The sequence below is a fragment of the Poecilia formosa genome, unplaced genomic scaffold, assembly GCF_000485575.1.
Source record: "Poecilia formosa unplaced genomic scaffold, Poecilia_formosa-5.1.2 Scaffold99, whole genome shotgun sequence".
Classification (NCBI taxonomy): domain Eukaryota; kingdom Metazoa; phylum Chordata; class Actinopteri; order Cyprinodontiformes; family Poeciliidae; genus Poecilia; species Poecilia formosa.
Window position 1 is genome coordinate 488597 of NW_006800038.1, and position 27851 is coordinate 516447.

Below are 27851 nucleotides of genomic sequence, written 5' to 3' on the forward strand. Positions count from 1 at the left end.
AGTTAGCATGGCCATTGATGATAGCGGATAAACAGCTTTCCTAATAAGTTGTTTCCAGATGTGGGGAAAGTACCCAAAAACTGTAATCAAGTAAAAGAAGCACTAATTCAACATATTTTTACTCAAAAATTACGTCGTCAGACGGACAAATATATAAAGTTAGGTGGAAATTTTGGTATTTTAAGGACAAAAATGACAATAATTCTCATAAGTACCAAATAATAAAATCAGGCATTTTTCTTTTCCAAATCAGCTTCTTTCATTAAAACTTCATAATAAAATTACTCAAGTAAAAAGTACAGTGAAGTAAAAATACAAAAAAAGTTACTCAAGTAATTGTAACTAGTTACTACCCAACTCTGATTGTTTCTCCACCATTAGCATATTTAGCAGTGAGTACATGAAGTTGATTGACAACGCTAAGACCCTCCTGCTGGCTCTGATTGGTTGTTTTTGGTCGGGAGCGGTGCGTTTTTTCAGACGACAGCAGCAGCAACACAGGGAGTAGTTGGAGGAGATTGAGCTTTTCACAGATTGTTTCTATAATTTAACAAAAACATTGTTTCTACAAAAGTTACATACTGCAGCTTCAAATTAATCAAGTTTCTTGTGCAGCAATTTTCACTATAAGTCTCTGTGGCTTTCGCCAAGGGACTCTTCCACGCCCGCCTAAAACAGAGCGGTAATCAATGAACTGCTCCAAAGTGAAATTCAGTTGCAAATGAGAGCTGTTTGAAACATGCCAGCCTGTCTGCTGCAGTGAGCAGAGCGGCGCATCACATGTTCCAACAAACAACGCGCCTGCAGGAGTGTTCAAATCCTCTCTTTCTTCCTACTCGCATCTTCTTTGATCATAATGTTCCAGTAAACAATGAACAGTGTGTGTCGTCTTCAAGCAGCACACCGAGGAGACGCCTTCAGTTACGCAGCAGCTGAATGTGGAAGTTGAGTGGCAGGTTGAATCACAAAGGGGACTTTATCGCTGTAACCTAATTTTCACGTCAGTGTTGTTTTAGGCTTCGCGAATGCAAAAGAAGTCAGTGACAACAACAACAAAGCAAAACAATAACATTTATTTATTGATTCATACGTTATACATTTCATGATTTATTAGCGATATATTATTATTGGTAAAGATACTATAATCCAATTGCATTTCTATACATAAATACAAAATATGAGGTAGGGCCTCAATAATTGATGATGAAAATAAATAGATGCATTTTTCACATTTATGATATATATCTTCTATTTTTTTTTACACATAACACACATTTTAAAACATACTTTTATAATATATATATTCTCAATTTTTAAATAAAATGAATGTCATGGGATGTTGGAGGCACATATCTATATCCATAGGCAGCAGTGCCTCACATAGGACACACAGAAATATATGACATTACTCAAGTAATTAGAAATTTAACCTATGCACTCATAGGTCACACAATAAAGTGCCAAAAAGACACAACAGACATAACAATAGGAACACTGGTACCATATGAGACAGACAGCTATGCTGCGGTGTTAATTTTGAAATACATTTAATAATAATAATTCTACTTTTTCGAGAACATCTATAAGGCCAATGGTTACCTGAAGATGTGTTGTAACATATTGGCAAACATCAAAGAACAACTACATGTTAAATGGATGGCAGTATCTGGACTTCCTATACGCACACGACACATTCCTTTTTAAACTTTTTACGTTTCAACTACGACCCCACATAAAGTACTCATTCTTTGGTTACTTACACTGCCCAGTGGTGACTTGTAGGCCAAGAGATTTATTCATATTTATATGTGTGTTTTTTTTCTTATCTCTAAACTGACGCCATCCCTCGATTTTGTATCTTTATGTTCAACTAAAGGTTCCCTAAAGTAAACATGCAGAGGCTTATACTTCGAGAAGGAAACAGATAATTACACATGGACATTGAGTTATAGCAACACAAACTGCAACATGCAAGCTCTTCATTTGATATATTTTACAAATATATGTGGTTCAAACAAAACCCTAAGCTGATTTTTTTTCTTCTCAAACCAAAGGCAAAGAATCCCTACACAAATGGTAACACAGGGACATAAAATAGGTCTCACCTCAGTAAAGTCATAAAGGGTTTCATCTTTAAAGTCTTGCAGGAATAAACTAAATGCCCTCATCATACAACATTTGCTTTTTAATCTCTGATTAGAAGAGAAGCCATCCATTGGAGTATTTTTATTTTTTTGGGAGCAAATCTGTATTTAAAGTTAGCATTACAAAGCTAGCTTAGCATCATACTAGGAACTGCTTGTAAATCCTCCTCGCTTATTTCTACAGTCAGCTCAGACCAGTCATGCAAACATTTGATTGACAGCTACGTGGAGATTGATTAAACATACAGAGACAAACACACACGCGCACACACAAGCCAGAAACAGACATACATTTTTTAAAATCACAGCTAGAGCTAAATGCACGACGTACTAAAAGGAACACAGTGCAGCGAGCAAGCTATTTAACATCTGTATATTTGTGCTCATTAATTGATTATGTTTTGCTTTCAAATAACCTCTTAGTATCTGTGCTATTTTCATATCAAGGTCATGAAAAGACATGGCTTAGAGAAGTAGGAATCAATATCCTTAAACTTTTAGCAATTGCTTTTTCAACCGGCTAAAAAAAGACACTCCACCATTGAAAGCCTGCAGTGATAAAAGCATCTATTACGCCAATCAGGAACTCTGCTTAAGCTCAAAAAACATGAATGCAGTTGGTCCAAAGCAAAAATGACTAATTGCTTATAAGTAGGTGCATGGTGTTTCTTTTAAGTTAATAGGTTGGCAGCCCTCATTAGTGGCCTGCCGTGACATTTCAAGTCCGATCACCTGCAGAGCTGCACTCTTTTAATTTTTTTAAACCCACAGAAATCCACTTATGGCAGCTCAATTATGCGGATGATGTCAGAGCATAATAATTCAAAGGAAACAAGTGCTAAATTTCACTAATGCATCTGATTCTGACGGACCACGGTGGGACTATGATGGGTCCAGAAAAGCTGCTAAAAGCCTTTTGCCGTTTACAAATATATGCACCGCAGCAAACTATTGCACAGGCCCATTTTCTCTGCGGTTCATTACAATCAGTGAAAAAGTTACTTTTAAATATGTTTTACAGCTTTCCGTGAAGCGCATAATGACACCCTGCAACACAGCTGCTCGAAACAGAGTGACTCACTTTGCATTTAAGCAAAGGTGAGTGAAAAAAAAAAAATCAGGCTTCATGGAGGTTCTCCAGTAAAACAATCTTTCCCAGCTGGGTGTTCATTGTGATTAAACACAAAGAAGGCTCTAATTTTCCTTATGCTATTATTCCTGCAGCTACCACAGTAGTCTGACGAGTTTACCTGAGACCCTGTTTCAACGAGGACACACGGAGAGAGAGGCAACATGTTCCGAAATGACAGCGAGGTCTCCAATAATCTACCACGAACAACAAGAGACGACGTGAACTTCCTCGGGGGAGCGAGGCCTTTTTCTACTCTAAATCTTAATTTGTTTGCACATAGCAGTAGCTCCTATAGAGAGGATGTGACAAAACACACTTATTACTTGAGGATAGTTGGGATCATTTTTTTTCCAGGACTGCACTTTGTACAAAACATTACATGTTAGCAAGAGTAACATTAAGGGACATTTACACACACAAACACTCTCACTCTCTGCCTTCCTCCTCTGGAGGTTTATAGATATATTTATATATATAACTCTAATAATGTGTATGCTTATATATTTGATATAGTTACTCTACTTATGTAACGTACATTGCAAAGAAGATTTATATATTTATATATATGGCTTGACAAAGTCACAACACATACATACAGCATTTAATAGACATTTATGCACATAGAGGTCATCTTCGTCAACCTGAAAGGGTTAATTAATTGGCCAAGTAATCGCCAACGAAAATGATGGCCAGACTATTCGGATAGCTTTCTACTTTGCACCGCTTTAAATTCACAGACAAAGCAACTTAACAAAACACAACTTAATAAAATAAGGCATCACATTCTACCTCTCAGGTTCAGAGACAAAGAGAGTCCAAGCTTCTGCTCCAATGCTGAGTTGTTAAAGGCCAAAGTGAAACACGCAGAACTGGTAATCAGGATGCATTCGCCACTCTACTGGGACATAGGAGGCACAAATTACAGATATCATAAACTATTTCTGACAAAGCAAGAGCGACTGAGCTGTAGTTGATGTGACTATTAATACATACTGCAGGAAACGTGATAACAAAGCATACTAGGTCTATTTTTTTCAGATAATATCTATAATTCAGGTGAAATTTTGTACACAGATGGACCCAAAACCAAGATCCCCAACCAAGCTTACTGAACTTAGTTTTTTTCTCTTTTTTCTGGAGTTTCATTTTCTTTTCGTTTTTTTTCTGGCTGCTTGCTTGCACCGACATGATTCGTTATCTTTACACAGAAATGAAATGCCACTCACACACTCACACACACATAGAAACAAACAAACACAACTCCATGGAGAACAGCTATTGTGAGTCTAATATTGCAAGTGCAATCTGAGTTGTGTCATTTTATGACACAATTTTTCTCTTGGAATGAGTTCCCTGGGAGGGGGGCTGTGGAGTAATCAGTGGTCATGTGTGGGAGGCAATGATAGCCCATTAACCGAGTACCAAGTAGCAGCAGGAAGAGCAGACTCCACTTGGACAGCCGTCCCTCCCTAAGACAAGACGGGAAGAGGTGAAGAAGTAAAAGAAGAGGAAAAGCCTGTTTCCACTTCCGTGATAAAGAGGGGAAGCAGACAGAGTGAAGTACAGAGCGGGAGAAAAATCAGAGGAGGAGGAGGAAGAAGAGGTGGAGGACAAAACAGCCTGGAAGCAGGCGTCCACCCCACTCCAAGCGCCCCCTGCAAAACTTGGAAGGTGTTGCTTCCAGAGCAGCTGCTACTGATAGGAACCAAGCTGGAAGTCCTTTGGGGGCAGTTTGAGACCCAGGGAGCTGGTTCCTAATGGGTCGATCATGTTCTTGTAGCGATTTCCACGGTGCTTCATCAGGAAAGGCCCCCAGTCAGGCTGAGGGGAGCAGACCAACTTCAGACGCTGCAAGAGAAAACAGAGCCCGGTTAAAGCTTTCAGCCAATAAATCAGGCCTATGTTAGCATTCTGCTGGCAGATGTTTTGTTAACTGTGTCCAATCTCATGGTATTACTTTAAATATTACAAATTAGGGCTTATATGATATTAGAAAACCATACAGAGTCAGGCTCTGGTAAATCATAATGATAATACGAGTTGCAATAAATTCACATACTCCTATATTTCTCGTGTGTTTTATAAAAACACAGTTTGTGACCTTTAAGTGTCTTGGAAACTGAAGTTTCTGCTGCAGTTAGACTTTATCCAGCAGGCTGAATATCTTATTAATGTGTAAAGTGTGAATTCATGAAACTTGAAATATATTCATCATCAGAATTTTCTTTCCAAGCAAATAAAGTTCCAGATATCAACTTGATACACACTTACATAAAGAAGTTCCATTGCACAAAATTTTGACAATATTTCACTAATGACGAAAAAACACAGCTTCGTAATCGCTGTGTTTTCATTAAATAAGAAACGCAATTAAAATCACACGTAGATAAGTCATTAAAAAACATGCTATACCATCATCCTCCCACCACTTCCTGTCGTCTTCTTCGTCATTTCAGACAGTAGCAACATCTAGTTGACCACATGATTCGTGTAATGCAAAAAAATATGTTCCCATTGCAACTTTGTGATATAAACTAAAAAATGGGACCTTTTGCTCAATTTTCCTTTAAAGCAAATTTATTTTCATAATTTCAATTTGTGTTATTCTATGGTTAATGGAAATGCAGCTAGTGATTTATCTTTTCTGGCTATTTGCCCACTTTTCCTCTCACATTTCAGTTAAAACACGTCACATCTAAATGCTTTTAGCACAGACATGAAGCTGCATTTCTATTACAAACGTGCAAAAACATTGTCAATATTCCACTAATGTCAAAAAAACACAATTTCACAATTGTGGTGTTTCCACTACATAAGAAACACAATTAAAATCATACATGAATATGTTTGCTAATGTAATAAGTCATTCAAAATTAATTATATCAAAACTAATTTTGATACAACTGAAAAACCACCTAGAGCAAAAACTTCTGATCAAAAAACTTTAGTTCTTTTTTTTCCAAAATTGGAAAATTTATTTCCATAATTCCAATTTGCGCAATTCTATGGCAAAAAGAAACACACTCAGAGATAATATACTGTATTGTGAAGTCCTATTACATATGGTGGCTTTCAAAATTATTAATACCACTTGAACATGTTTCATGTATTTTATGGGATTTCATGTGATATACTAAAACAAAGTAGGATATAATTGTCAAGAGGAAGAAAAATGAGAAATTTTCTGATTTTCTTTCTTTTTCTAAGTGTTCATTGGACTTGTCTCAATCCTCTGACTCAATACTTTGTAGAAGCAACACTTTCTGAAATTACTTTTGCAAATCTTGTGGAGAAGGTCTCTCCAAGCTTTGCACATCTAAAAGTTGAAATTTAGAAATTTTTCTTTGCAAAATAGCTCAGGCTCAGTCAGTGGAAACAGTCTTTTAAAATAAACTTCAAGGACACGGACTCTCACATGGACACAGGTCTGATTTGCCCAGACTCCACAGAAACAGGAATATGCTTTTATCAAAGCCACTCCATTGTAGGTCTGACTTTATGTCTGCAACAGAGAAATTTGTTCTCTCTCACAGAGGACTAAAAAAATGCCATAACTCTGTTCTTGCAGCTCTGGTTTGGGATTTCCTGTAGATTATTCTTGACACATTATCTAGGTTTAACCTTTATCCTTTTCTCCTGTGGTACATTTGCAGCTGGTGGGATGTATGTGGACATCAACAGAGTTCTGCTTTTAAGTTATTGTGAAGAATGAAATGTTTGGATAGAAGGAAATTTGTTATGAAAACCTCAAGTAAAATAAAAAAATATATCTGTTCTTTGAGAGTACATATTTGCCGTTAGCCTATTAGACCCTGTGGAAGCTGCATTTCTACTATAGTATCAAGACTTTTTCAGCCTCTAACAGGTTTTACTTCATTATTTCCACATAATTTGCTCAATATTTTATGTAAATTATCCATGCTTTGAACTTCTCCATAACTGCCTCGCTGATCTGTCTGCTGAGTTTGTCTTCATATTGTTTATTATTGTCATCCAACAAACGTCCAGTCTTTATAGAACGTCTGAAAATAAATCACACCCAGGTGGATTGTAGGTCTATCACATAAAGATGGAATAAAGTTCAATAGGGATCAATGAACTGCATATGCAGCAATAAAAAGTGGCATGTAATCACAATAAATTGGTTCAAACCTCAACTGAATGCTTGTGCAGATTCTGCATTCTTCCTACAGTGAGTTTTCTCTGGATGTTTTTTCCAATGTTCAAGTCATTTATTGCACATTTTCAAACAGAATTAGATGTGTCACACTGATGAGTCTAAGCTGGCAAAAATAGGTAGAATGTAGAAAGGTGGAAAACATGACAATCTAATAGTTGGTTTTGGATTAAACAGAAGGATGTTGGAGACACAAACGTGCAGGAATAATTTGAGGCTGATGGCTAATACTAGAATGCCAGCTTTGTTGTAAAACAGCAATTGAAGTCTGAAATCGGTTGGTTGGAGGAATGTATAGAGCATAAGACGACAATCAAGAGAGAAAATATAAGAAGGACTTAATTAATTAACTTTATATCAGATGAGCGCTTGCATTCATGGTTATTTTCCAGATAACAAAAGTAATCTTGATGAAAAATCTGTAATTGATGCTTCTGTCAGCGATACTGAGAAAACAAAGCTGTTTGGACAAAAAGCCGCAATCATCATCATCCATTAATCAAAGTGTTTAAAAGAGACTCGGAAGACTCCCAGAAATATGAACGAATTAATCCTCAGCCTGCAGCTTGCCTCTCCATGCTAATGAGGGAAGGATGAGACTATTGATTTCCCAGTGTGTATATGTTTGTGTGTGCATGTGTGTCAAAAACAATAGACAATATCCTGCCGCAGTTTCATCTTAATTATTACCTCCACTACGGTGCCAGGGGCCAGGTGCATCTTAATGACAAACATGATGGGGATCCAGATTACCGAGCAAATAACCATGAGCCAGCCCAGAACCATGGACCAGGTGGGGTAGGTGTAGTCCTCGTACGTCATCACTTTCCACTGGTACAGACTCAGTCCCAGGATGCCCTGCACAAATAATAAACTTCTGATTACATTTAACAACTTGTTGGTTGTGTAAAAATGTATGGACCTCCTGCATGTTATTGTTTATAACCGGAAATTTCGCGCATGCGCTCAACACCGGAGTGCAAAAAGACGATTCTTTTGCCATTCATAGCCGCGCTGCTGCGGAAGAATAATTAACTAAATGAAACCTGGAGATGTAGGTATGATTAATGTAGTGCAGTGCGCCACAGCAAAGGGAAAAATAACGCAGAGAAACCGTTAAAGAACAACTCAAATACCATTTTTCCCCCTTTCTATGTCGGCTATGCTACGTGTAGACTCGTTGCCATAGCAACTGACAACAACGCCACCAAACGTATCAGGATTCAACACCAAAAACATTCAAACACTTTCCACACAAAGAACAGAACATTCAGCCCGTTAAAATGTAACGTTTTCATGCTTGATGTTTATTTTGTGATTATTAATAAGTGATCGCTGTGGTAAATTTGCTATTAGCTAATCTAAGATTAGCCATCGCTACTATTAGCTAATCTAACACAGCTGTGGTTAATTAAACACCTGATCTACTGATAATCTGTCAGAGTTGTCACATCTACATGCTAAGGTTGTCAAAGTCCAGCTAGCATAACTGAACTACTTCCCAAGCTATTTTTTTTTTCTTAATTAAAACTTTTTTACTGACCTTGTTATCTAGTTGTCATAGTGTAGAAAGGCACTGGGTCCCTTTTTCCTTTATATATCAGGCGTGCATTTAAGATTTAGCGTGTTATATTGACAACTTAACAGCTAAAACCAATGCTAGCCATCGTTAGCCAGCAGCTTGTTGCTGGGAGATGGAGGCGGGGCCTTGTGTGTGTGTGACGTCATGCTGCAAGGGCGCAAAAATATTCAAATACTCAATCATTAAACGGATCTTGTTTGCTCATAAGATTTTATTCAAATGATTGCAGGATTTTTTTTATTTTTTTTTTTTTATTTTGGAGTTGAACATTTTCTGGATGATATTTAACTTTCCTTTGAATAGAAATCCCTTCATGTTCACAAAAAAGTCAGATCATGCTGAGCAATGTCAAAGAATAAAATAATCCAAGCATGGTAGCGAATCTACAAAGAAATAGCTGGGAAAAAAATCAAGCTCAAAAGAACAGACTTCAACTTGATTGAAAGGTAGTGTTGAAACCTTAAAAAAATCAAATGAATATCTTCAAACCTCAGTGAACTGAGCCAACAGTTAAAAAAAAAAAGAGAGAGTTCTTACTTAGCGACCTGAAAGGTCAAAGCAAAGCTCGGTTCAAGTTGCAGCAGCTGAAGTTGGTTTTACAGGGTAATGAATTTTGTAGTGGACTTGTTTTTTTCATTTTAGTTTTAAAAAATGATCATGATTTAAGGAGTTGTTTTTTGCCCACATATTTACCAAATTCATGGTAGGTGTCAAGGCTGTTACAGCAAATAAAGGACAATTTCTCGCCAAATGAGCCAAGATTTTAGCACAAGAAATGGTTTTCAGTTATGTAACCTAACCTTTGAAATCTATATGATCTAAACAACTAGATTCTTGAAAAATAGATCTGGATATATTTAATAGAAAAGTTGGCATGTAGGAATGAGTTCACTTCCATGTTTTAGTGTTGCTGACCAAAAATAAAAGTCTGATCAGTTAACTTTTGCCTTATGCAATGTCATCAGCGCTTTAAATCTTGTTTTTGGGAAGCTAGATTAAAACTGGATTGATTATTGATTTACAACAAAGCAGAAAAAGAAATAGAAAATGGACTAATTGAATGTTCTTCTATATGTCACTAATTATTTCTAAACCTGATTTATTTTACAGTGAAGTTTGGCTACTAGCTGAATTTAATCACTCAACAAAACATGATTAATGGGTTTTCCAAAATTAAGCTCGTTCACATTTTCAATGCATATGTTTTAAATTAAAATTTTTATGTAAACATTGGATGAAAAATGAATGAATAAATCACAAAATGTTCAACACCAATGAGTAATTTCTTGCAAGTTTCTTCTGCTGGGGGTAAAAACTGTTTCCTCAGCTCCATTTGCTTCAAACAAAAAGATGGAAGACAATAAAAAAAGTATTTCACATGTAATTAGTGTGTGAAAGAAAATGCACACCAATCTAGCTTAAAATATAAAAAAAATAGTAGAGATAAAACACAGAAATGGATCAGTTGCAGAAAATGAATCAACCCTCCAATGAGAGCAGCAGGATAAACATGCAGCTCCATTAGTCAGCATCACCTCTGCAGTGTTTTTTATTATGTTTATGTAAATTAAACATATTTATGCAGGCCAGGGTCCTGCTCAGACACACTAGTAAAATCTGTGCAAGGGAATTTACATCTTCAGCTGGACAGCTCAGCGAAACGGAGGCTGATTTCAGAGAAAGTCTGCATATTTTATACAGTTCAAGCAATTTTCCACCTAGTTCACGATGCTTAAGTAGAACTAAATTGTAAACTGTGGTGACAGACTTCAAAATAGGTATGTGTAGGTAGTTACAGAAATAAACATTTGAAGTGTTGGCTCGGCAGGAAAAAGAGCGAGGAAACAATTTTCAGCTCCAGTGTTTGGGGAGTAACTTCTCATCTGTTACAGAATGCAAATTATTGCATTTTTAAGGTGACGGATACAATGGGTGGAACTGAAAATAAAAATGTCCACTAGTGGCTCTGTGCGTGTAGCAAAATGAGATGATCAAAAACAAACATACTGTCAGGATGGTTGGAGTCACAAAGGCCCAGCACACTCTCCAAAATCGGTTTGGCTGGAAACCAATCATCATTTCGATGTCCTCGCAAAACCTCTGCAGACCTGCGGAGGAGAGGAAAAAACGGAAAGAGAGATAAAATCAAAGACGAGAAATGATGGGAAGAGGAAACACAGACAGTGACCTGGGTTTGATAAGGTCCCTTCAAAAGGAGATCAGCAAATTTTGCGTATGTGTGTGTGTGTGTGTGTGTGTGTGTGTGTGTGTGTGTGTGTGTGTTGGTATACGTGGTTTAGCCTGCCTTTTGACCTGAATACGCACTTACGTTACGCGGACCTAAGGGTAATACAAGGACNGAGAAACTGAGGGAGCAGATGGCTTCATTCCTTCGTCTTAACTGTGAGTGACATGAAGAGGCAGAGTCACACAATCATTTCAATATGTCACCTGTGCTGATGCTCCGACAAACTGAGCCAAGCCTCTCGCTTGGTAACAGCCACCTGACACACACCTGAGTCCTGGGCACGTCGGCGGCTCAGACTTGGACATTACAACAGAGACCCCTTGTGGCCGCGTAGGGGATATCAGGAGACCAGCATGAAGGACAATGTGGTAATTCCCAATTTCCTCTGGAAGGCCAGCAGTAATCACAAAAGTCTCCCAGATGTAATTGGTGTCCCTGCTGAGGTGTTGGACTGTGCGTGTGTTCATGATGCCTCAGGCTGGACTAAAAACAAATAATAGGACCAAACACTGTAACACCACATGTGAGTGTGAGGCGTTCACATCTACTGGCACCTCTGGTAAAGATGTGTAAAAAACACCAAAAACAGAGTCATGTTGTTTTCTTGAACACTGAAGACTTTTTGTTTTTTATTCAACCTTGAGAACATTTATTCCGTGGGAAAATAACCGATGTCACAAATGTTTGTATCGCCAGTAATAAAGGTACAGAGAATGTAACTTTTATAAATAAAAGAAAAAGTTTTTTACATAATTTGTTGTTGCTATGAGACAGATAATTTGTGAAAAGATTGAACTCTCCTACCTCATTCCTGAGGTAGGAGAGGCTGTGTATTCAAGAAATACACAGCCTGACCAACAACAACCAATCTGAGCAAGGAGGCGGGTGTTAGTGGCGTTGATCAACCTTCTGATTGGTTGTTTGTAGTTTGCGCTGGAGAATACAAAGGAGTTGAATTTTTTCAGATTATTTGTCTAACATATTGTCACACCATGGTGACAGTTTCAACAAAAATGTAAATAAATATTTTTTATATATAAATTACATACTCCTGCTTTAAATTAAACTTAACTTTAAGTTTGTCTTGCCATCGTCCACGGTGATGACATTAGAGTTCATAACCATCAAATATCTATGTCCTAATAGCTGATTGGAGGTGTTGATAAGAAACAACAACTTTTCTGTTTTACCATCACAAACAAAAACATCTAAACTTTTATTTAATTTTGAAGTATGAGCTTACTAATGTACTTTACTGTAGCAACAAATGCCCATTATATTATAGCAGGAAAATGAGGACAACTAAAAATGCAACTCTACTGCATTGAGTTTTCTCAGTTTGTCTGTTTTGGAAAGAAATTCTTAAACATAATGATCAACTGTAAATATCATAAATGAACCACAAGAAACAGTAGCGGTTGGTGCTGAGTATCCATTACAAATGTGCATAATGTTTTGTCAATATTCTGAAAATATAATTTTGCAAATGCTGTGTTTCCATTAAATGATAAACGCAACTGAAATCACTTGTTTGTTCATGCAATAAGTCATTAAAAACCATGCAGCACAATCATCTACCTACCACTTCCTGTGGTCTTCTTTGTCTTTTCTGCCAGTAGTAACATCTGGTTGTTGATCACATGACTCATGTGATGTGAAAAAAGTGTTTCCTTTGTAATTTTGCAAAATATCAACAAAAAAAAAAGTACTTAAAAGAATCGTGAATTATTTTGGAAGTGGTGTGTTTCCAGTAAGCACATTTATTTTTGTGATTCCAATTTGTGAAAACATTCAAATTCACAATGTTTCATTCTACCAACACTGGAGCTTCCTGCTGACCTCTGACCTTTCAGAGTGGTTCCTTGGAGTGCAAAACCAAGCGGAGTAAGTAAAGGTCATGTTGCAGGTCATTTACTCACCATAGAGGTAGGAAATCCCAACCAGCTCAAAGATGGCAATGATAACCAAAGAATAGGAGGCTGCGAATGTGTCCACCAGCTGCAGCATGTACATCCCACTCTTTAAAAATCCAATAAAACAAAATATATATTAGTAAGACAGTTGGGAAAATGTATTGCTTCAAGTAAAATAATAATTTACTTAAAACAAGTTCCTATTTTTAGCTGAATAGCAGCAGCGGTGGAAGTTCATGTTGTCTTATTTCATTTGAATTCAGATACTTACACTAAAAAGTAAGTCAAAATTACTTGGTAAGTTTTTGTGTTTTTGCAGTGTAACCTATCATCAGTAGGAACTCGTACCTCTGTTATCATGGGAAAGCCCAGGATGAAGAAGGAGAGGCAGCAGACCAGGGTGAAGAGCGGTTTATGTTTCCTCAGGTACTTGGGGTACTCATCCGACACGGACGTCACGATGGTTTCGATGGTGGCAAACTGGAAAAAGTTGGAGGAAGAGGGGAGTAAGAGAATGAGGAAGAAGAGCGGCTCATCACGAATCTTCCCTGATCGTCTCTTTCTTCTGCAGAATCACCGGCCTGCAGCCAGCAAGTTTAACTAATTTAAATTCTAACAGCTGCAGCTGTTAGAATTTCAGCATCTAGTGTTGTGAAGCATTTGTCTTCATTTAGCCAATAAACTCTTTTTAAAGTAATTCAATTTACTTCCAAAACAGTTAAAAAGAACATTTATATAACTCTGAGAAGGAGAAGAAAACAAAAAAAACGAAGACTTTGGATCACAGGGAAGAGACCCAACATCAAGTAGGAGTCAGCCTGGAGAAAAGCAAATATGACATAATGGTGAAAGCGCCTCTGAGCCCAGAGGAGAGCAGCAGCGGATGAATACATAAACAGGGAAATTTAAAGAGGCTGGTGTTGTGAGGACATATGCATGAGAACACAGCGAAAACGCACCGACGCAGAGCTGGATCTGCCACTTCCCCGTTCCTCTCCATCCTCCTGAGCTCCCAAAACTAATTTCCTGTCAACATCCCAAGCCTATTACTGCTGAGCTACTTCCTACAACAAAGCCCGCAGCCCTCTCCTCTGAGCTGCCACTGCCAAGGCAAAATAACATCATCATTTACTGTTTCCTTTGACTCGTGTCCTAATGTGCCACTGTGCCCTCTGCTCCTCTGCTCGGCTCAGGAGCATCACTGAGCACTTAAAGGGGCTGGTGCTGTACGTGTTTGCTCAGGATCACACTTGGAAATGCTCTGAACATTAAAAAAAAAGAAAAACAACATGCCAGAGACTGAAGTGTTTATTTAACAAAGTAAATCCAGTAAATTAGCAAAGTGACTTGAATTTTAGTCAAACAAACAGAATAAAAAACAGTTTCTATCCAAGAGCTGCTGTTGCCATGAACACAGGGAATTATTCCAACACCTATCCATTTATTCATTCATTCATTCATTTACTTATTTTAACTTACTAACTTATTTATTTATGGTTTTCTTATTTATTTACTTATTTATTTTTTCTCAACATCCCAGTTGTTTCTGTGTTTTTCTACTTTATTTTTTACATTTGAGATATACTTATTTGTCATAATTTTATTCAGTTATCAAGAGTCGATATTTTTAAGTTTCGCTGTGCTTTCTTCATCAAGGTTCAATCCTCTGGTTCCTCTTGTTCTGGTTCTGGTCTGCATCCCCAGAACCAGAACCAAACATTCAGCTTCTACGTGCCACATATCTGGAACAGACTTCCAGAAAATTGCAAAACTGCTGGAACATTCAAATCAAGACTAAAAACTATTTGTTTAGAGCTGCCTTAAATTTTTATTAATTCTCATTATTTTACCACAGTAATATAATGATTATTGTCTCATTGTTTCCCCTTTTGTTACGTTTTTGTCTCATAAAGTACCATATTTTCTGCACTATAAGGCGCACCGGATAATAAGGCGCATAGAAAAGACGCTACAGTAGAGGCTGGAGTTACGTTATGCATCCACCAGATCAGTGTTTCCCAACCCTGGTCCTCAAGGCACACTGCCCTGCATGTTTTAGGTGTTTCCTTGTTTCAGCACAGGTTTTTGCTGAACTGCAATCAGCAGAATGACGTGCGTTGAAGCAGGGAAATTTCTAAAATATGCAGGGCAGTGTGCCTCGAGGACCAGGGTTGGGAAACACTGCACTAGATGGAGCTGCACTAAAGTGAATACCAACAAAACAGTCCGACTCCAGTCAGCGAGGAGAGCCTTCCTCTACTGGGCCGGGGCGTGGCCAGACAATGGTCACCCCTCTCCTATCGCGCACAGCATGTTCGTGGAGAACGTGGTGCTAAATGACCTGCAGATGACCTGATTTTAAACCAGGGGTGGGCAACTCCAGGCCTGGAGGGTCTCCTGCAACTTTTAGATGTGTCTCAACTTCAACACACCTGAGTCAAATAATGAGGTCGTTAGCAGGACTCTGGAGAGCCTGACTGCACTGAGGAGGTGATTCAGCTGTTGGATTCAAGTGTGTTGGACCAGGGAGACATCCAAGAGTTGCAGGACACCGGCCCTCCAGGACCAGGATTGCCCACCCCTGGTCTAGACGGTCGGTCGGTAGGTAGATAGGTCAGTCAAACTTTATTAACAAACCAGCGTTCTGACAACTATCCCAGCATGCACCGCGCTCTTCTTCTTCTACGGGCGAAAATGAAGTCGGGGGCTGCTTACCGTAGTTTCTAGACCTGTTGTGGCTCAATATTGGTCCATATACAAGGCGCACCGGATTATAAGGCGCACTGTCAGCTTTTGAGGAAATTGAAGCTTTTTAGGTGCGCCTTATAGTGCAGAAAATACGGTACTTTAAACTGCCTGAAATTAACTGACCAATAAACTAAACTTGACTTGATTTTTGTAACATCATCAAAAAATCAATAACAATCAGCCAAAGTCCAAGTCTGGTTCATCCCTGGGTGAAAGATAAACCTTTCACGTTTATCTTTTCAAATAATTACAATAACAAAGATGATTCCTGCATTTGAGATTAACAATTTTTATTTTTTATTTTTATGACACGTCACGCGAATGATTAAAAAATAAAGGACATAAAGTTGATGTTTGCTAATGAACATAAATGATTTTAATGGTGACATGTACTTTAATGCTTTTTAAAAACTTTTAGATCTAATTAGTTTGACTCGTTCTAATCACAGACAGACAGCCTTTGTTCAGCTTCCTGGAGAGTTTGAACTGTCGAGCAGACAGCCGCAGCGGGACGCGTACATGGGTAATTATGTTAATTGGGTCAATGCCTGCAGTGTTTACACATCACTGGATGTTACCTGCAAAGTTGAAGGTTTATTCTGGAGCAAACAAGTCAGGAGATTCATGTGACTGACAGGAATGTTGGTTACTTCGAAATTAATTCAAATTCAAACAAAAAAAAAGACAATTCATAAACTTTTCTTCTAAATTCTGTTATATTTAATGCATTTTTGCATATTGATAAATTTTCTGGAAATCAAAAGTTGAATGAGTCATTATAATATTACTTTTAATTTTTTTTAATACAGTGTTTTAAACATTGAAAAGAAAAGATGCAAAAGCTTAAAGAAGAAATTGTATTTCAATAGACTTAAAAAGTTTTAAAAATTCTTTCTAACAATTTTCAGTGTATAAACTTCTACATTAAATTATGAGCATTTGTGCCATAAACTTGAATAAAAACTTAAATCTTTCTTTTTTGTTAGAAAAACTAATAATCTGTTTTAATCCATCATCCAATGTTTCACATTTAAAAATCACTAGAACCATAAAGGGAGATATAAATGTCAGAAAATTATATTTAGTGCTAAGAAGAAATGAAGAAATGTTAATAAATGTCTAAACCCGGTTAGGAGCTTTTATTAGGACATCAATTCTTTTTGTATTATTATTTTATTTTAAAGGGAGTTGTAAAGAGTAGTTCATGAAATTCCTATATTTTCTGTATCCTTTAGATGAAAATATTGACATTAGTCTTAACCTTAAAGTTTGTTTGTTGTAGAGCGGGGGAGTCCAAAGTGCGGCGCAGGGGCCATTTGGGGCCTTTAGAGTGAATTTTTGTGGCCACCAACTGCAGTTCAAGAATAATACAAACTTGTCCTTTAATTAAGGTTAAATTATTACCGACATAATTTTCTTACAATAGAAAATGTCAAGTACAACACAAAGTATTTATCTTTTTATGACCAAACTTTTATAATGAGCAGAACCACGTTTATGCCGACTTTTACTGAAAAGTCAACTTTTCTGTTCCTGGATCAGCTTTTGTTTAATTTATCAAACTCGGCTAAATATAACAAGTGTTTTGAAAGAAAATGACTCAAATCTTTTTCTTATAAACAGAATAAATTTGTTCAATCAAGTCCAAAAGAATTAGAAAATTAAATAAAATAAAATTTCTAATACAGAAAATCCGCAAAATCATTTTATCTCCAATGAATAACATTCCTGTTCTACAAAAATCAACAATTAAACAACTTTAATTTGTTGATTTCATCTTGTTATCATAATTTTTTAACTTATTTTGTCCTGATTTGGCCCACGTGACAAAACGTTTGGACATCCCTGCTGTAGAATTATCACTGTAAATTACATAATCTAATCAAAAATACAACTTTTTCACACAAATGTAAAATTTTTCATACATTTATCATAGTAATTTGTCGGTTATATAGGACATATAAACTGTAAGAGTGCACTGTATATAATATCACATAGTATATGTGATAAAGCAGCAGTTACCATGGTATCCAGTCCAAGAGTCAGGAGCATGAGGAAGAAGATAATTGCCCAGAAAGGAGACAGAGGGAGTCTGGTCAGAGCTTCAGGATACACCACAAAGGCTATGCCTGGACCTGAAATTAATGCACAAAATTACATAGATATGCTTGTTTTTTACACATTATGGACACAGATGATTAAAAGATAGATAGATAGATAGATAGCATTTATTGTCATTGAACAGAATTCAACGAAATTTCCATTGCAGAGAATGGCAGAGAAACCTGAGAACACAATCTCAAAGTTCAACAAACTTTAAATTTTAATGAACATTTAACACTGGAACTGGAAGACATTTTAAATATCCAAAACAAATAAACAAAACAACAGAAACAATAAATAAAATTAAGAACCAGACTGAAAATTTTTATCATCCAGTTTTTGGTAGAAAGAGAGAAACTATAAATGATGCAAATTGAAATTATTTATCACGTGATTAATTGATGTATTATTGCTTATTGGGGCAGGCTTAGCTGTCTTACCTTCATCTGCCACTTTCTCTATCGGCACCTTCAGTTCTTGAGCCATGAAACCAATAACAGAGAAGATGACAAATCCAGCAAAAATGCTGGTTGCACTGTTGGTGCACGTCACTATGATGGTGTCCCTGAAAAAACAAAAGCAAAGGAGGGAGGCCAGATGCAGCATAAGCAAAACAAAGCATATGTTGAACTAGTAAAAGTATTTTTATATTCCAAATACATGCTGGTGCATGATATAGGTACAACAGTGACCTCTGGTGACAAGACGAAAAACTGCGTGTGAATCTAAATTATGGTAATACAAAAACTAAGCACTAGATGGCGCACAATTTCAGAAAAAAAAACATTTCTGTTGCTTTTTTTTCTTCTTCTGAGGGCCATCTAGTTGTTTATCATTTACAATCAGTAACATGTAATAAATAGGAATAGATTAAATGACAGAAGCAGTGCGCTGCGGTGGCTAAAAGTGATATTTATTGGGACATTTCTACCACACAGACAGATACAGCATCATGCATCTGAGGTGTCAGGGTTAATAGGTCTGACAGACGCGTAGTTTACCTTTTAAGTGTTTACCTGTAGCAGTTATTGTGAAACTTATTGTAGGAGGAGAGCGTAATGAGGCCTCCCCAGGCAGCCGACAAAGAGAAGAAGATCTGAGTAGCTGCGTCTTTCCACACCTGAGGAGCAGGAGAGGAGTTAAAAGAAAGGAAAATTATTGGTCAAAACTGATTTTATTTTGTTTATATCTGGAAGCTGTAATAAAAAACGGGGCTCTTCGTACCTTTGCATCGTTGAGTTTTTCCCATTTTGGCGTGATAAAGTACAGGATGCCGTCGGCGGCACCGGGGAGCGTCACTCCTCTAATCAGCAGGATGACCAGCACCACATAAGGAAACGTGGCTGTGAAATAAACCACCTGAAACATGTGGGAAAAGTAGTAAAATTAAAGTAATACAGTGAACAGAAGAACTGTCCAAAATCAAACCAAATTTTATTTGTACAGCAGATTTCAGTTCAAAGTGCTTTACATCATAAAATCAACAAGTGAAACGTTTCCAAAGTGCCATTATTACACATTAAAATGTTGGTTAGTGTTTCATTAAATCAAAAACAAATCCAAACAGGTGAAGTTTTAGTCTAGATTTAAAGGAATTCAGTGTTTCAAAGGTTTTATAATTCTACAGAAGTTTGTTCCAGATTTGTGGATTTTAGTTGATATTTAGCAACATTTTTGATGTTTTTAGATATTCTGTCGCATATTTCTGCATGTAAAGGACATTTAACATTGAATAAATAAACACTAGAAGAGAAAAATTAGTGATATTTTTTGGACCAGTTTGAACTTAATTTACATTTGCAGAGGCATTGTTTCAAAAACTTCAAACAATATAAAACAATATAAAAGCACTTATTTCTATTGGAGGTTTGCATAAGTTTTTAAAATTAAATCTTGAAGGTTGGACAAAAATGAAGGTTCAAGTTGCTCAATAATTTTTTTCTAATTACAAAGTACAAGCCGGATTAATTAATTAACTTATTTATTTATTTAGAACATGATAGCAGTATAAAATAACTGACATGAACAAGGAATGCAAAAGACACATATTTTTTTGTACCACAATAATCTTAACATGGTCCAAAAGGAATAAGAAGGATACTTCCAAACAAAAAAAATCTCTTATTTCTATTGTTTGAGTTTCACTGTTGACAATTTTCTATTTGATTTCACCAAATATTAAAGCAGTGGCCATCTGGATAGTTATATTTTCTAGTGAAATTTCACCAGAATCGTTTGTGACCCTATAAGAACAGGGTTAGGGTTAGGGTAGGGTTAACCCTAACCCATCCTGTCAGCCGGGAGATTTGATTCACTGCAGCAGATTTAACGTGTGAGGTTGTTGCTTTTTTCCTTTACAAATCTAATTAAGGATGTTTTTTATTATCAAAGATGAGTTATTAGGATGTCATTTTATTTTTTTAATTGCCTCTTTTACAGTGTAGATTTCACCCGGATCTAGTGTCAATTTTGGCTGTGCTGTACTGAACCGCTTCAACCACTAGGGGGCAACATAACACAATCTATCTATCGTCACATCCTGACTACGGTGTTTGTGTATGTAGTATAAGTCAATAGAGCCTGATTTATAGAGAGTTACATATTTTTAACAGCTAAGATGAGGAATTTACAGCATTTTTGTAAATAAATGCCCTTAAATCACCAAAAGGAAAGAGACCATTTTCCTAGTTGAACTGTCCTCAGCTGTTACAGATTAAATATTTAATAGTATGTTTGCTGTGTGTGTTTTTACTTTGCCTGATGACTTGATCCCTTTGGCTAACGAGGCGTAGACGATGAGCCAGGCCAGGAAGAGGCAGCCTGCCAGAGGCCAGCGGATGTCTCCTGGATATTCAATCCCTTTGGAAATATGCAACACATTGTACCTGCAGGAGGAAGGCGAAGCGTTAAACTCAACTTCAACTCGACTAAGCAATGAAGATACGTTACATTAAAACGTCTATTATATGTTATTTACATGCAGAGTTAAAGGAAGCCACACACTGACTTTCATCAAGTTTCCCATAAATCAGTTCAATCCAGTAATCTGGAAATGATCAGATATCGGTTTTCTTAACTAAAATATGATTGATATGTTTATTGTATTTGAAAATACTGCTGAAGTTCAAACACCTTAAACCTTTTTGCAACTTAAAACCAAAAGTTTAAGTGTACTTTTGGTAGAGTGTCGCTAACCGAACAAAAAAGATACTTTTCCTTTTGTTTGTTTGTTTATTACATTTATAATTCAGAAAAATTATACGTTTCATTCTATACCAGAATAAAAAGTTCAGGCCTTTTTATTGTGATTCAGTGCAACAAATTGTCTTCAATAATGATCAAAGCAAAAGTCCAATAAATTACTCAACTAAGAGTAAAAAAGTATCCGGTAAAATGTCTACTCAAGTACTGAGGAACTGATCAAATGATCAGTCATTTCATATTAAAAAACTGCATGATCAGATGCACCAAAATATAAAGTTAAGTGGAAATTTTGATATAAAATATATGAAGCTTTAACAAAAACTGCAGGTGTGTCTGTGTCTGGTGAATTTTTGGTTAAAACATGTTATGTTTTTCATTTAGTGGGTAAAAAAATTCAGAAACTTTACTTAAGTAAGAATAGGGATACTTTTGATACTTTTTTATTTTACTAAAGTAAAAATACTCCTAAAAGAAAAAAAATCAAAAATAAAATTACCCATGTAAATGTAACTGGGTAAATAGTTCGGCTGAAGATTAATTTGTGGCACAGAAAACAGATTCAAATGACATTTTCTTCTTATTTAGTTTTAAATTTGACAGGATTTATGTCTCAAACTGATTAAAAACAACAATATAAGAGTGAGAATCTTATGATTTAACCCTGGATTTAGTGTTTTCCCTCTCTGATAAGGCCAGGAATGAACCGACAACAGAAACCAGACAAACTTTGCAGAGAAAGTGGAAGCATTTTATTAGAAAACAGACTCACTTGAAGTATTCCTCACTGGGGCTGACGTAGGTCTTGTTGCCATCCGCCGTCATGTTAAGCAGCTTTGTCAGGTTTCCCACGGCGTTGGCGGACAGACAGAAAGTGGAGTTCTTGATGGAAACGGGGTTTCTGTCCCGCAGGATGCAGGAGTCTGTTCCAATCAGAAATCAACACATTTGAACAGGCAGAGATGCACACAAGCCTGGAGTTTGCTTCGTTTTCACACAGCGTAAAATGGGAATGAACAGATAGATGGTGTGATTTGCAGGGAAAAAAGGTTTCTGCAACACGGAGTCGATGTTGTGAAGCACTGAAAGTCAGAAAAAAGTTTGATTTATGTGTTGATCCACTGTAAGAACCTTAATGCTTCCGATTCCCAACTTTTATGCTTAAACTTTAGGTTTTTGCTCTATGAGATCACAGTTCATGACAGCTTTTATATACAAATGGCAACATGTATCCAAGACAAAGTTTCATTTTAGCCTTTACAACTGATGAAAAATATCCCAACCAAAAGAGCGATATCTAAGATTTTAAAGCACTGTGAAAAAGTGTAAGAATAATTTTCATATACATTTTGAAGTTATGTGATGAGCAAATTACACAGCAAAAAAACTTAACAGCAATAATTTGGTTTATTTAGCCTGCCATAAGGAAAAGAAAACTGTCATATTTTCAATGCCAAAGTTCCAAACTAAATATTTAATTCACCAGATAAATACTTTGCTTCCTAACTACATACTTAATTCAGTTTACAAACTAAATATTTAGCTTGTTAGTTAAATATTTAGTTTGGAGCTCTGATATTAATAAACATATGAAGTAAATCTTCAAAATGTGACATTTTTTCACTATTACAGTCCAAATAATCCAGATTATTGCTGCTAACTTTTTACTGTGTAACTTTAAAAAGTCGTGTGCACCGAGCAAACATTGGAGAGACTCTATATATAATTCACTATGAATTATAATTCATAAATACATCGATTTTTGACAAAGAACAGATGCTATATTCTGTTTCGCCAGCAGAGGTCAGTGTCGGGCTCACTGCAGCACTGCAGCACCCAGTCCGTACAGTAAATTTGTCAAGCAAGCAGTTTTAGTGCTGAATTCACAGAATCGCTGAAGGGAAATATTACAGAAAATATAACCAGTTTTCACGATTATTCGACGCAAAACGTTGTTAAACGACTCGATGTTTAATTCTTGGACTTTTCTGTAAAACAAAAACGCAGTTTTACGAATAGTTTCTCTAAGAATCGCGATGTTGCAGTCTGCTACAGCTGTGCACTGCATTTTTAAACCATTCAAGCTTATATTTACTGTAGGATTTAAAGCAAGTTTCGTCGAAATCTTGAACTCCGAATAATTTGATGTGTCACACGGCCTCCTGTACGTGTCCTCATCAGCCGGCATCATTAGAGACGCACCAGACATGAGTGAGCAGCTCTTAATTTGTCACTCACTGCAGAGATCGCAGGTCAGGATTCATTATACTGCAGGACACCTCGGCTGAGGGAGTCATGACGCATTGCGCATTGTGGAGAGAGAACGAGAGGCAGAGGGGGGCTTTTGGTGAACGTGTGTGAGTGTGTGCAGGTGTGTGTCTTACCTAACAGCAGCATGTCTTTGTCCTTACATTCCAGCGTGTTCCACGCATTCCTACAGTTAGCCCATGGCAGTGAGCCCTTCAACGAAGCGAACAGGTAGTACAGTGTCCAGCACATTATAATGTTATAGTATATGGCTATCAAGACAGATATTATCAACATGGCAATCCCGCAACCTAAAATAAATAAATGAGACGAAATATATACATTACTCTTTAGAAAATTTGAGAAATAGTTATTATTGCTTCATTTTTCTGATTTATTATTTTTTATTTTTTTTATTTGCTTTTTATTAGTGGCGCCAGTTTACCTTGGAGAGCGGGAATGCATTTCCAAACTGACACGGGCCCCTGGCTGGCAAACTGGCCCAGAGACACTTCCATCAAAAAGATTGGGATCCCGGCGATGCCCAGCATGGTCAGATAGGGAATCAAAAAAGCACCTGGGGAGAAAATGACACAAATTAGAGAATAAAACCCTCAGCAGGGAGAAAACCCTGCCTCTAAATAGGGTTAGGTTAAAAATGACATTCCTGTCATTAAAACTAAAATCAAGCAAATGTAAATAGAAGTTGGTATTCATTTTTTTTTCAATGTTATTAAAATCATTTCCCAATGTGTCACGCTTTGTGTCGTTTTAAGGCCTTCAAGCATATTTATTAAATTTTATTTTTACAAAGAAATATAAATCTTACCATTTTCCCCGTTTTTTATTTAATGCATAACATAAACCTCAACATAAGCTTTTAAAATCATGATTTTTTTTTCTGTTTCTGAGCTTTTACCTCCACCATTTTGGAAGGCAAGATAAGGGAACCTCCAGACATTTCCCAGTCCCACCGCGTAGCCAACCATGGACAGAATAAAATCCAGTTTATTGGACCAGTTTCCTCTGGCCTTATTCTCATCTCCCCCCTCATCATCATCATCATCATCAACAACGTCCGCCTGAGAGGAGAAATAAACATTAGATCATTCTCTAAATGAAATGAAAAATAAACTAGATTAAACCCAAAGTAACCAGTCGAGTCAATTTATTCATACAATATATTTACAAACAAAAAGAACTGACCAAAGTGTGCAACTTGGAGAAACTGGCAGAAAATACATTGATTTAGATAATATATAAACCAGACAAAAGCAGAAAGAAGACATTTTTTAAAGGGGATTTTAGCTTCTTAAATAATTTTGATAAAATACATGTTCTCGTTTTAAATGGGCACAAAATTATGTTGTGTGTGTTCTGCAAAAACTTAAAATTAGCGTCTTTTCAATCAATTTGATCATGGGAAATTTTAAATATTTTCTATCTTCAGCTGCATTTATTTACAAACATCTTTCTGCCAATAAAGCACAAATTTTCTGTGCAGAGATTTTTAAAAAAATGTCCGACATCACGCAAAAGCAAAAATAATGAAACAGAATCTAAATGTGAATAAAATCTAGTGTGAGCGTGAGAGAGGGATGTCCCCTCGCGACAGGTTGTGATCCGCAGTCTCGTGCTCAGCGCAGCCTGTCTGGCGGGAAACACCTGGGCTGTACCAAGTGCGTCTGCTGGGATCCGGGATCACAGCCAAACACCGCGAGAGTTAGGAGTCAAATCCTGCAGTCCAACCCGCTTCTGGGGCTTTAACCGCGAACAAAATCAATTATAACACCTTAACCGAAACAGAAATTAATTTATAAAGAGGAGACGGTTACTGAAAATGGCGCAGAAGAAGAAGAAGAGACAACAACCTCTGTTTGACGTGTATCCTTTTTGCTGACATAAGCGAGATTTAAAGTTTGGGATGCTTTAATTAGATGCACAAGGAAAGAATAATTAAAAAGAAGCAGTCGGAGCATGCATGATTACAGCATTTACACAAATTGAAGAGTTTGGTTTTGTAATACGAAGTAAATCAAATTTGACTGAAACACGCAAATAAAAACCCCTTTAACTGACTAATCCTTACAAAAACAGCGAATTATAAAATATGAATCTCATAATCAAGTCTTAAAAACCAAAACCTCGACAATCAAGAAGCAGCACGAAGCTCCGCAAACTCTGAATGTTTGTTCTTGCCAGGGGCTTTTGCGCCCTTCACGTCCATTCATCTTTGCGCTTCGTTTTAATCAGAAACATCCGCAGCGCACCTGCCTCCAGCAGCCCAGGAAACGCCTCATTTAGCAGACTTACCCCCGCTAACGTCCCCGGCTGAACAGACGTGTTCCCATCTGTTCCCAGTATGATGGTGGTCTGGCTCATAGTCGTCCAGTTGCCCGGGGTGTTGTTTTGCTGCGCCGTGGCCCGGAGCGGGTCGTCGGCTGAATCCTTCCTGAAGGCCGAGTTGATGGCCACTGATCCGGGGACAGGAGGCGCCGGCGCGCTTTTAAACGTCCCATACTCCTTATTGGAGTCCGGTTCTCCCGGTTTATTCTCCGGGGGACAAAAAGTTTTACTCTCGTTGCACGGAGGCGGCGGCTGAGGCGCCGGGTAGTGGTGAGGGGCGTGTGGTTGGCTTGGCACCGTGTTGTCCGGTTTGTTTGCTGTAAATCCCGCCGCTCCTTCCTGCTGCTGCATTGGGATGTAGCCGGCCGGCTGCTTGGCCATGTCTCTCTGCTCAGACAGATCCTGGAACATAAAAGTGACAAATCAGCGACAGGAACCGCGACGCTACGGTAGAAAGCTTGAAGCCTTGAAGCTGCTGCTGCTGCTGCTGCTGCTCATCTCTGCAGCTACAGAACCTTTTTTTTTTTTTTTTTTTTTTTTTTTTTTTTTTTTTCCACAGTAGCCTTTTGATTTTGGGATATTTCACTTTCAGGAGGTCCGTTTCTGCAGCCTATGAATGCACAGTATTTGTGTGTGCGCGTTGAAGGGGGAGGGGGCGCTTTGCCTTCTCCACTTCTCGCCTTCTGCAAGATTCTTTAATTTTACGCCCCATTTCCCCCTCATGTCATTCAGCCTCACATCCACTGATTTTTATGGCCAATAGACAAGCTGCTGCGGGTCTCTGGGAGGTTCCGCTCTCCCCGCAGGCAGGCGAGATCCCCGGCGTTTCAGGGCTTGAGCTGGACCCGGTGCGGCGGAATTAAAAATGGCTCCCTGGAATTTCAGGGGGCGGGAAAGCAACCGGAAAATCCTCCAAATGGAAAAAGAAATGTTGATTGATTAATGCTTTGTTGCGTTCATGATTAGTAAAGAAGGTAACTAACTTCTTGTAGCAAAGTTTCCCTCCGTATAAAACGAGAAAAAAAGCATAAATAAATAAAAAGAAAAAAAATAACCCGATTTTTTTAGTTATTGTAACCCTAAAAAGCATCTGGATGAATTGAAAAAGCCTAACAGGAGCGATGACTGAAAAATCATGACGAAAAGTTTTCTGCGTTTCAGCACCACGGACAGCGCAACTGCTTCAGCGTCGGAAAACTACTTTCAAAACCCGCAAAATTTACACAGAATACTCTTTAAAAAACTCAATATTGATGCAACTTTACGTGCAAAAGCAAACGGAGGAGTTTCTATCCACTTACCATTTTGTTCAGAGCTCTGCGTTCAGGCTGAAAACAGCTGTAAAAAAAAGAGAGAGAGAGAGAGAAAGAAAGAGATGACTGGGAGCCGAAGTGGTTATTGCCGCGCAAAGCAGCAAGTGCAAAGCTTTTCTACGGCTCCGTGGGAAAGCTTGGAGCAGTTTGCGTCAGTGCAGAGCAAGGTGCCCTTCGCGTGACATTTTCTTGATAATAGGAGTTTGATAAATCATTAGGCTTGGATTCGGGTTTTTTAAAGGGGACTAGCAGAGCCAAAGCGACGGGGGGCGCGTTTGTGCGTGCGTGAATTGTATGTGTTCTGATTACGCACGTTGCATGCGTGAGCGCTGCACGGACATCGCTGAAGCTGATTAATACGCTCGTGACTACGGATGTGCAGCTTCCACGCGTGCATTGACACATCCCACGTGATCACGGGGAACCCGACCGGGTTCATGCTGGAGTTTTAATTCTATGCTGATATACAATCTCGATTATGGCCTTTTATAGTAATAAAGTTTGTTTATTATGCTTTCCGCACCAAATGGGAATTAAAAGAGAAATGATTTAAGGAAGAAAAAGTTAAAACTTTTGCTTTTAAGTATCTAATTCGGGTGAAATCAAAGGTTAAGTTGAGCTAAAAATGACCTGAACTATAAATAGTTTTTCTTTTTTCCACCCAGCTAGTCGGTTTTACGCACAGCGCGACTGAGGC

The 27851-nt window shown here is 37.6% G+C and overlaps 1 protein-coding gene across 2 annotated transcripts; it reads right to left on the minus strand.

Annotated features, from left to right (window-relative positions):
* Positions 1 to 1813: 1813 nt before the first annotated feature.
* On the minus strand, positions 1814 to 27434 carry slc6a5 (solute carrier family 6 member 5). Of its 2 annotated transcripts, XM_016674714.1 has the most exons (16): positions 27143 to 27434; positions 25809 to 26243; positions 24415 to 24577; positions 23941 to 24072; positions 23633 to 23806; positions 22021 to 22171; positions 20800 to 20932; positions 19272 to 19406; positions 19064 to 19167; positions 18488 to 18612; positions 17967 to 18079; positions 13545 to 13676; positions 13203 to 13302; positions 11043 to 11143; positions 8144 to 8311; positions 1814 to 5124 (listed from the first exon to the last, which is right to left on the minus strand). In XM_016674714.1, the coding sequence occupies exons 1-16, from the start codon at positions 27143 to 27145 to the stop codon at positions 4969 to 4971; spliced, it is 2325 nt and encodes a 774-aa protein (XP_016530200.1). In that variant the 5' UTR covers positions 27146 to 27434; the 3' UTR covers positions 1814 to 4968. The 2 variants fall into 2 exon arrangements, with proteins under 2 accessions (XP_016530200.1, XP_016530199.1); XM_016674713.1 differs by lacking the exon at positions 27143 to 27434 and having other exon boundaries at positions 25809 to 26356.
* Positions 27435 to 27851: the final 417 nt, after the last annotated feature.

Bases quoted from the DNA above. Each gene is read 5' to 3' on its own strand.
- slc6a5 (XM_016674713.1), bottom strand. From the start codon at position 26,252: ATGTTCCAGGATCTGTCTGAGCAGAGAGACATGGCCAAGCAGCCGGCC. The intron at 23,807-23,940 runs GTAAACTGGCGC...TATTTATTTTAG, and splicing joins ATGCATTCCCGCTCTCCAAG to GTTGCGGGATTGCCATGTTG. The intron at 13,677-17,966 runs GTAACTGCTGCT...AACTTTTTCCAG, and splicing joins CTCTTGGACTGGATACCATG to TTTGCCACCATCGAAACCAT.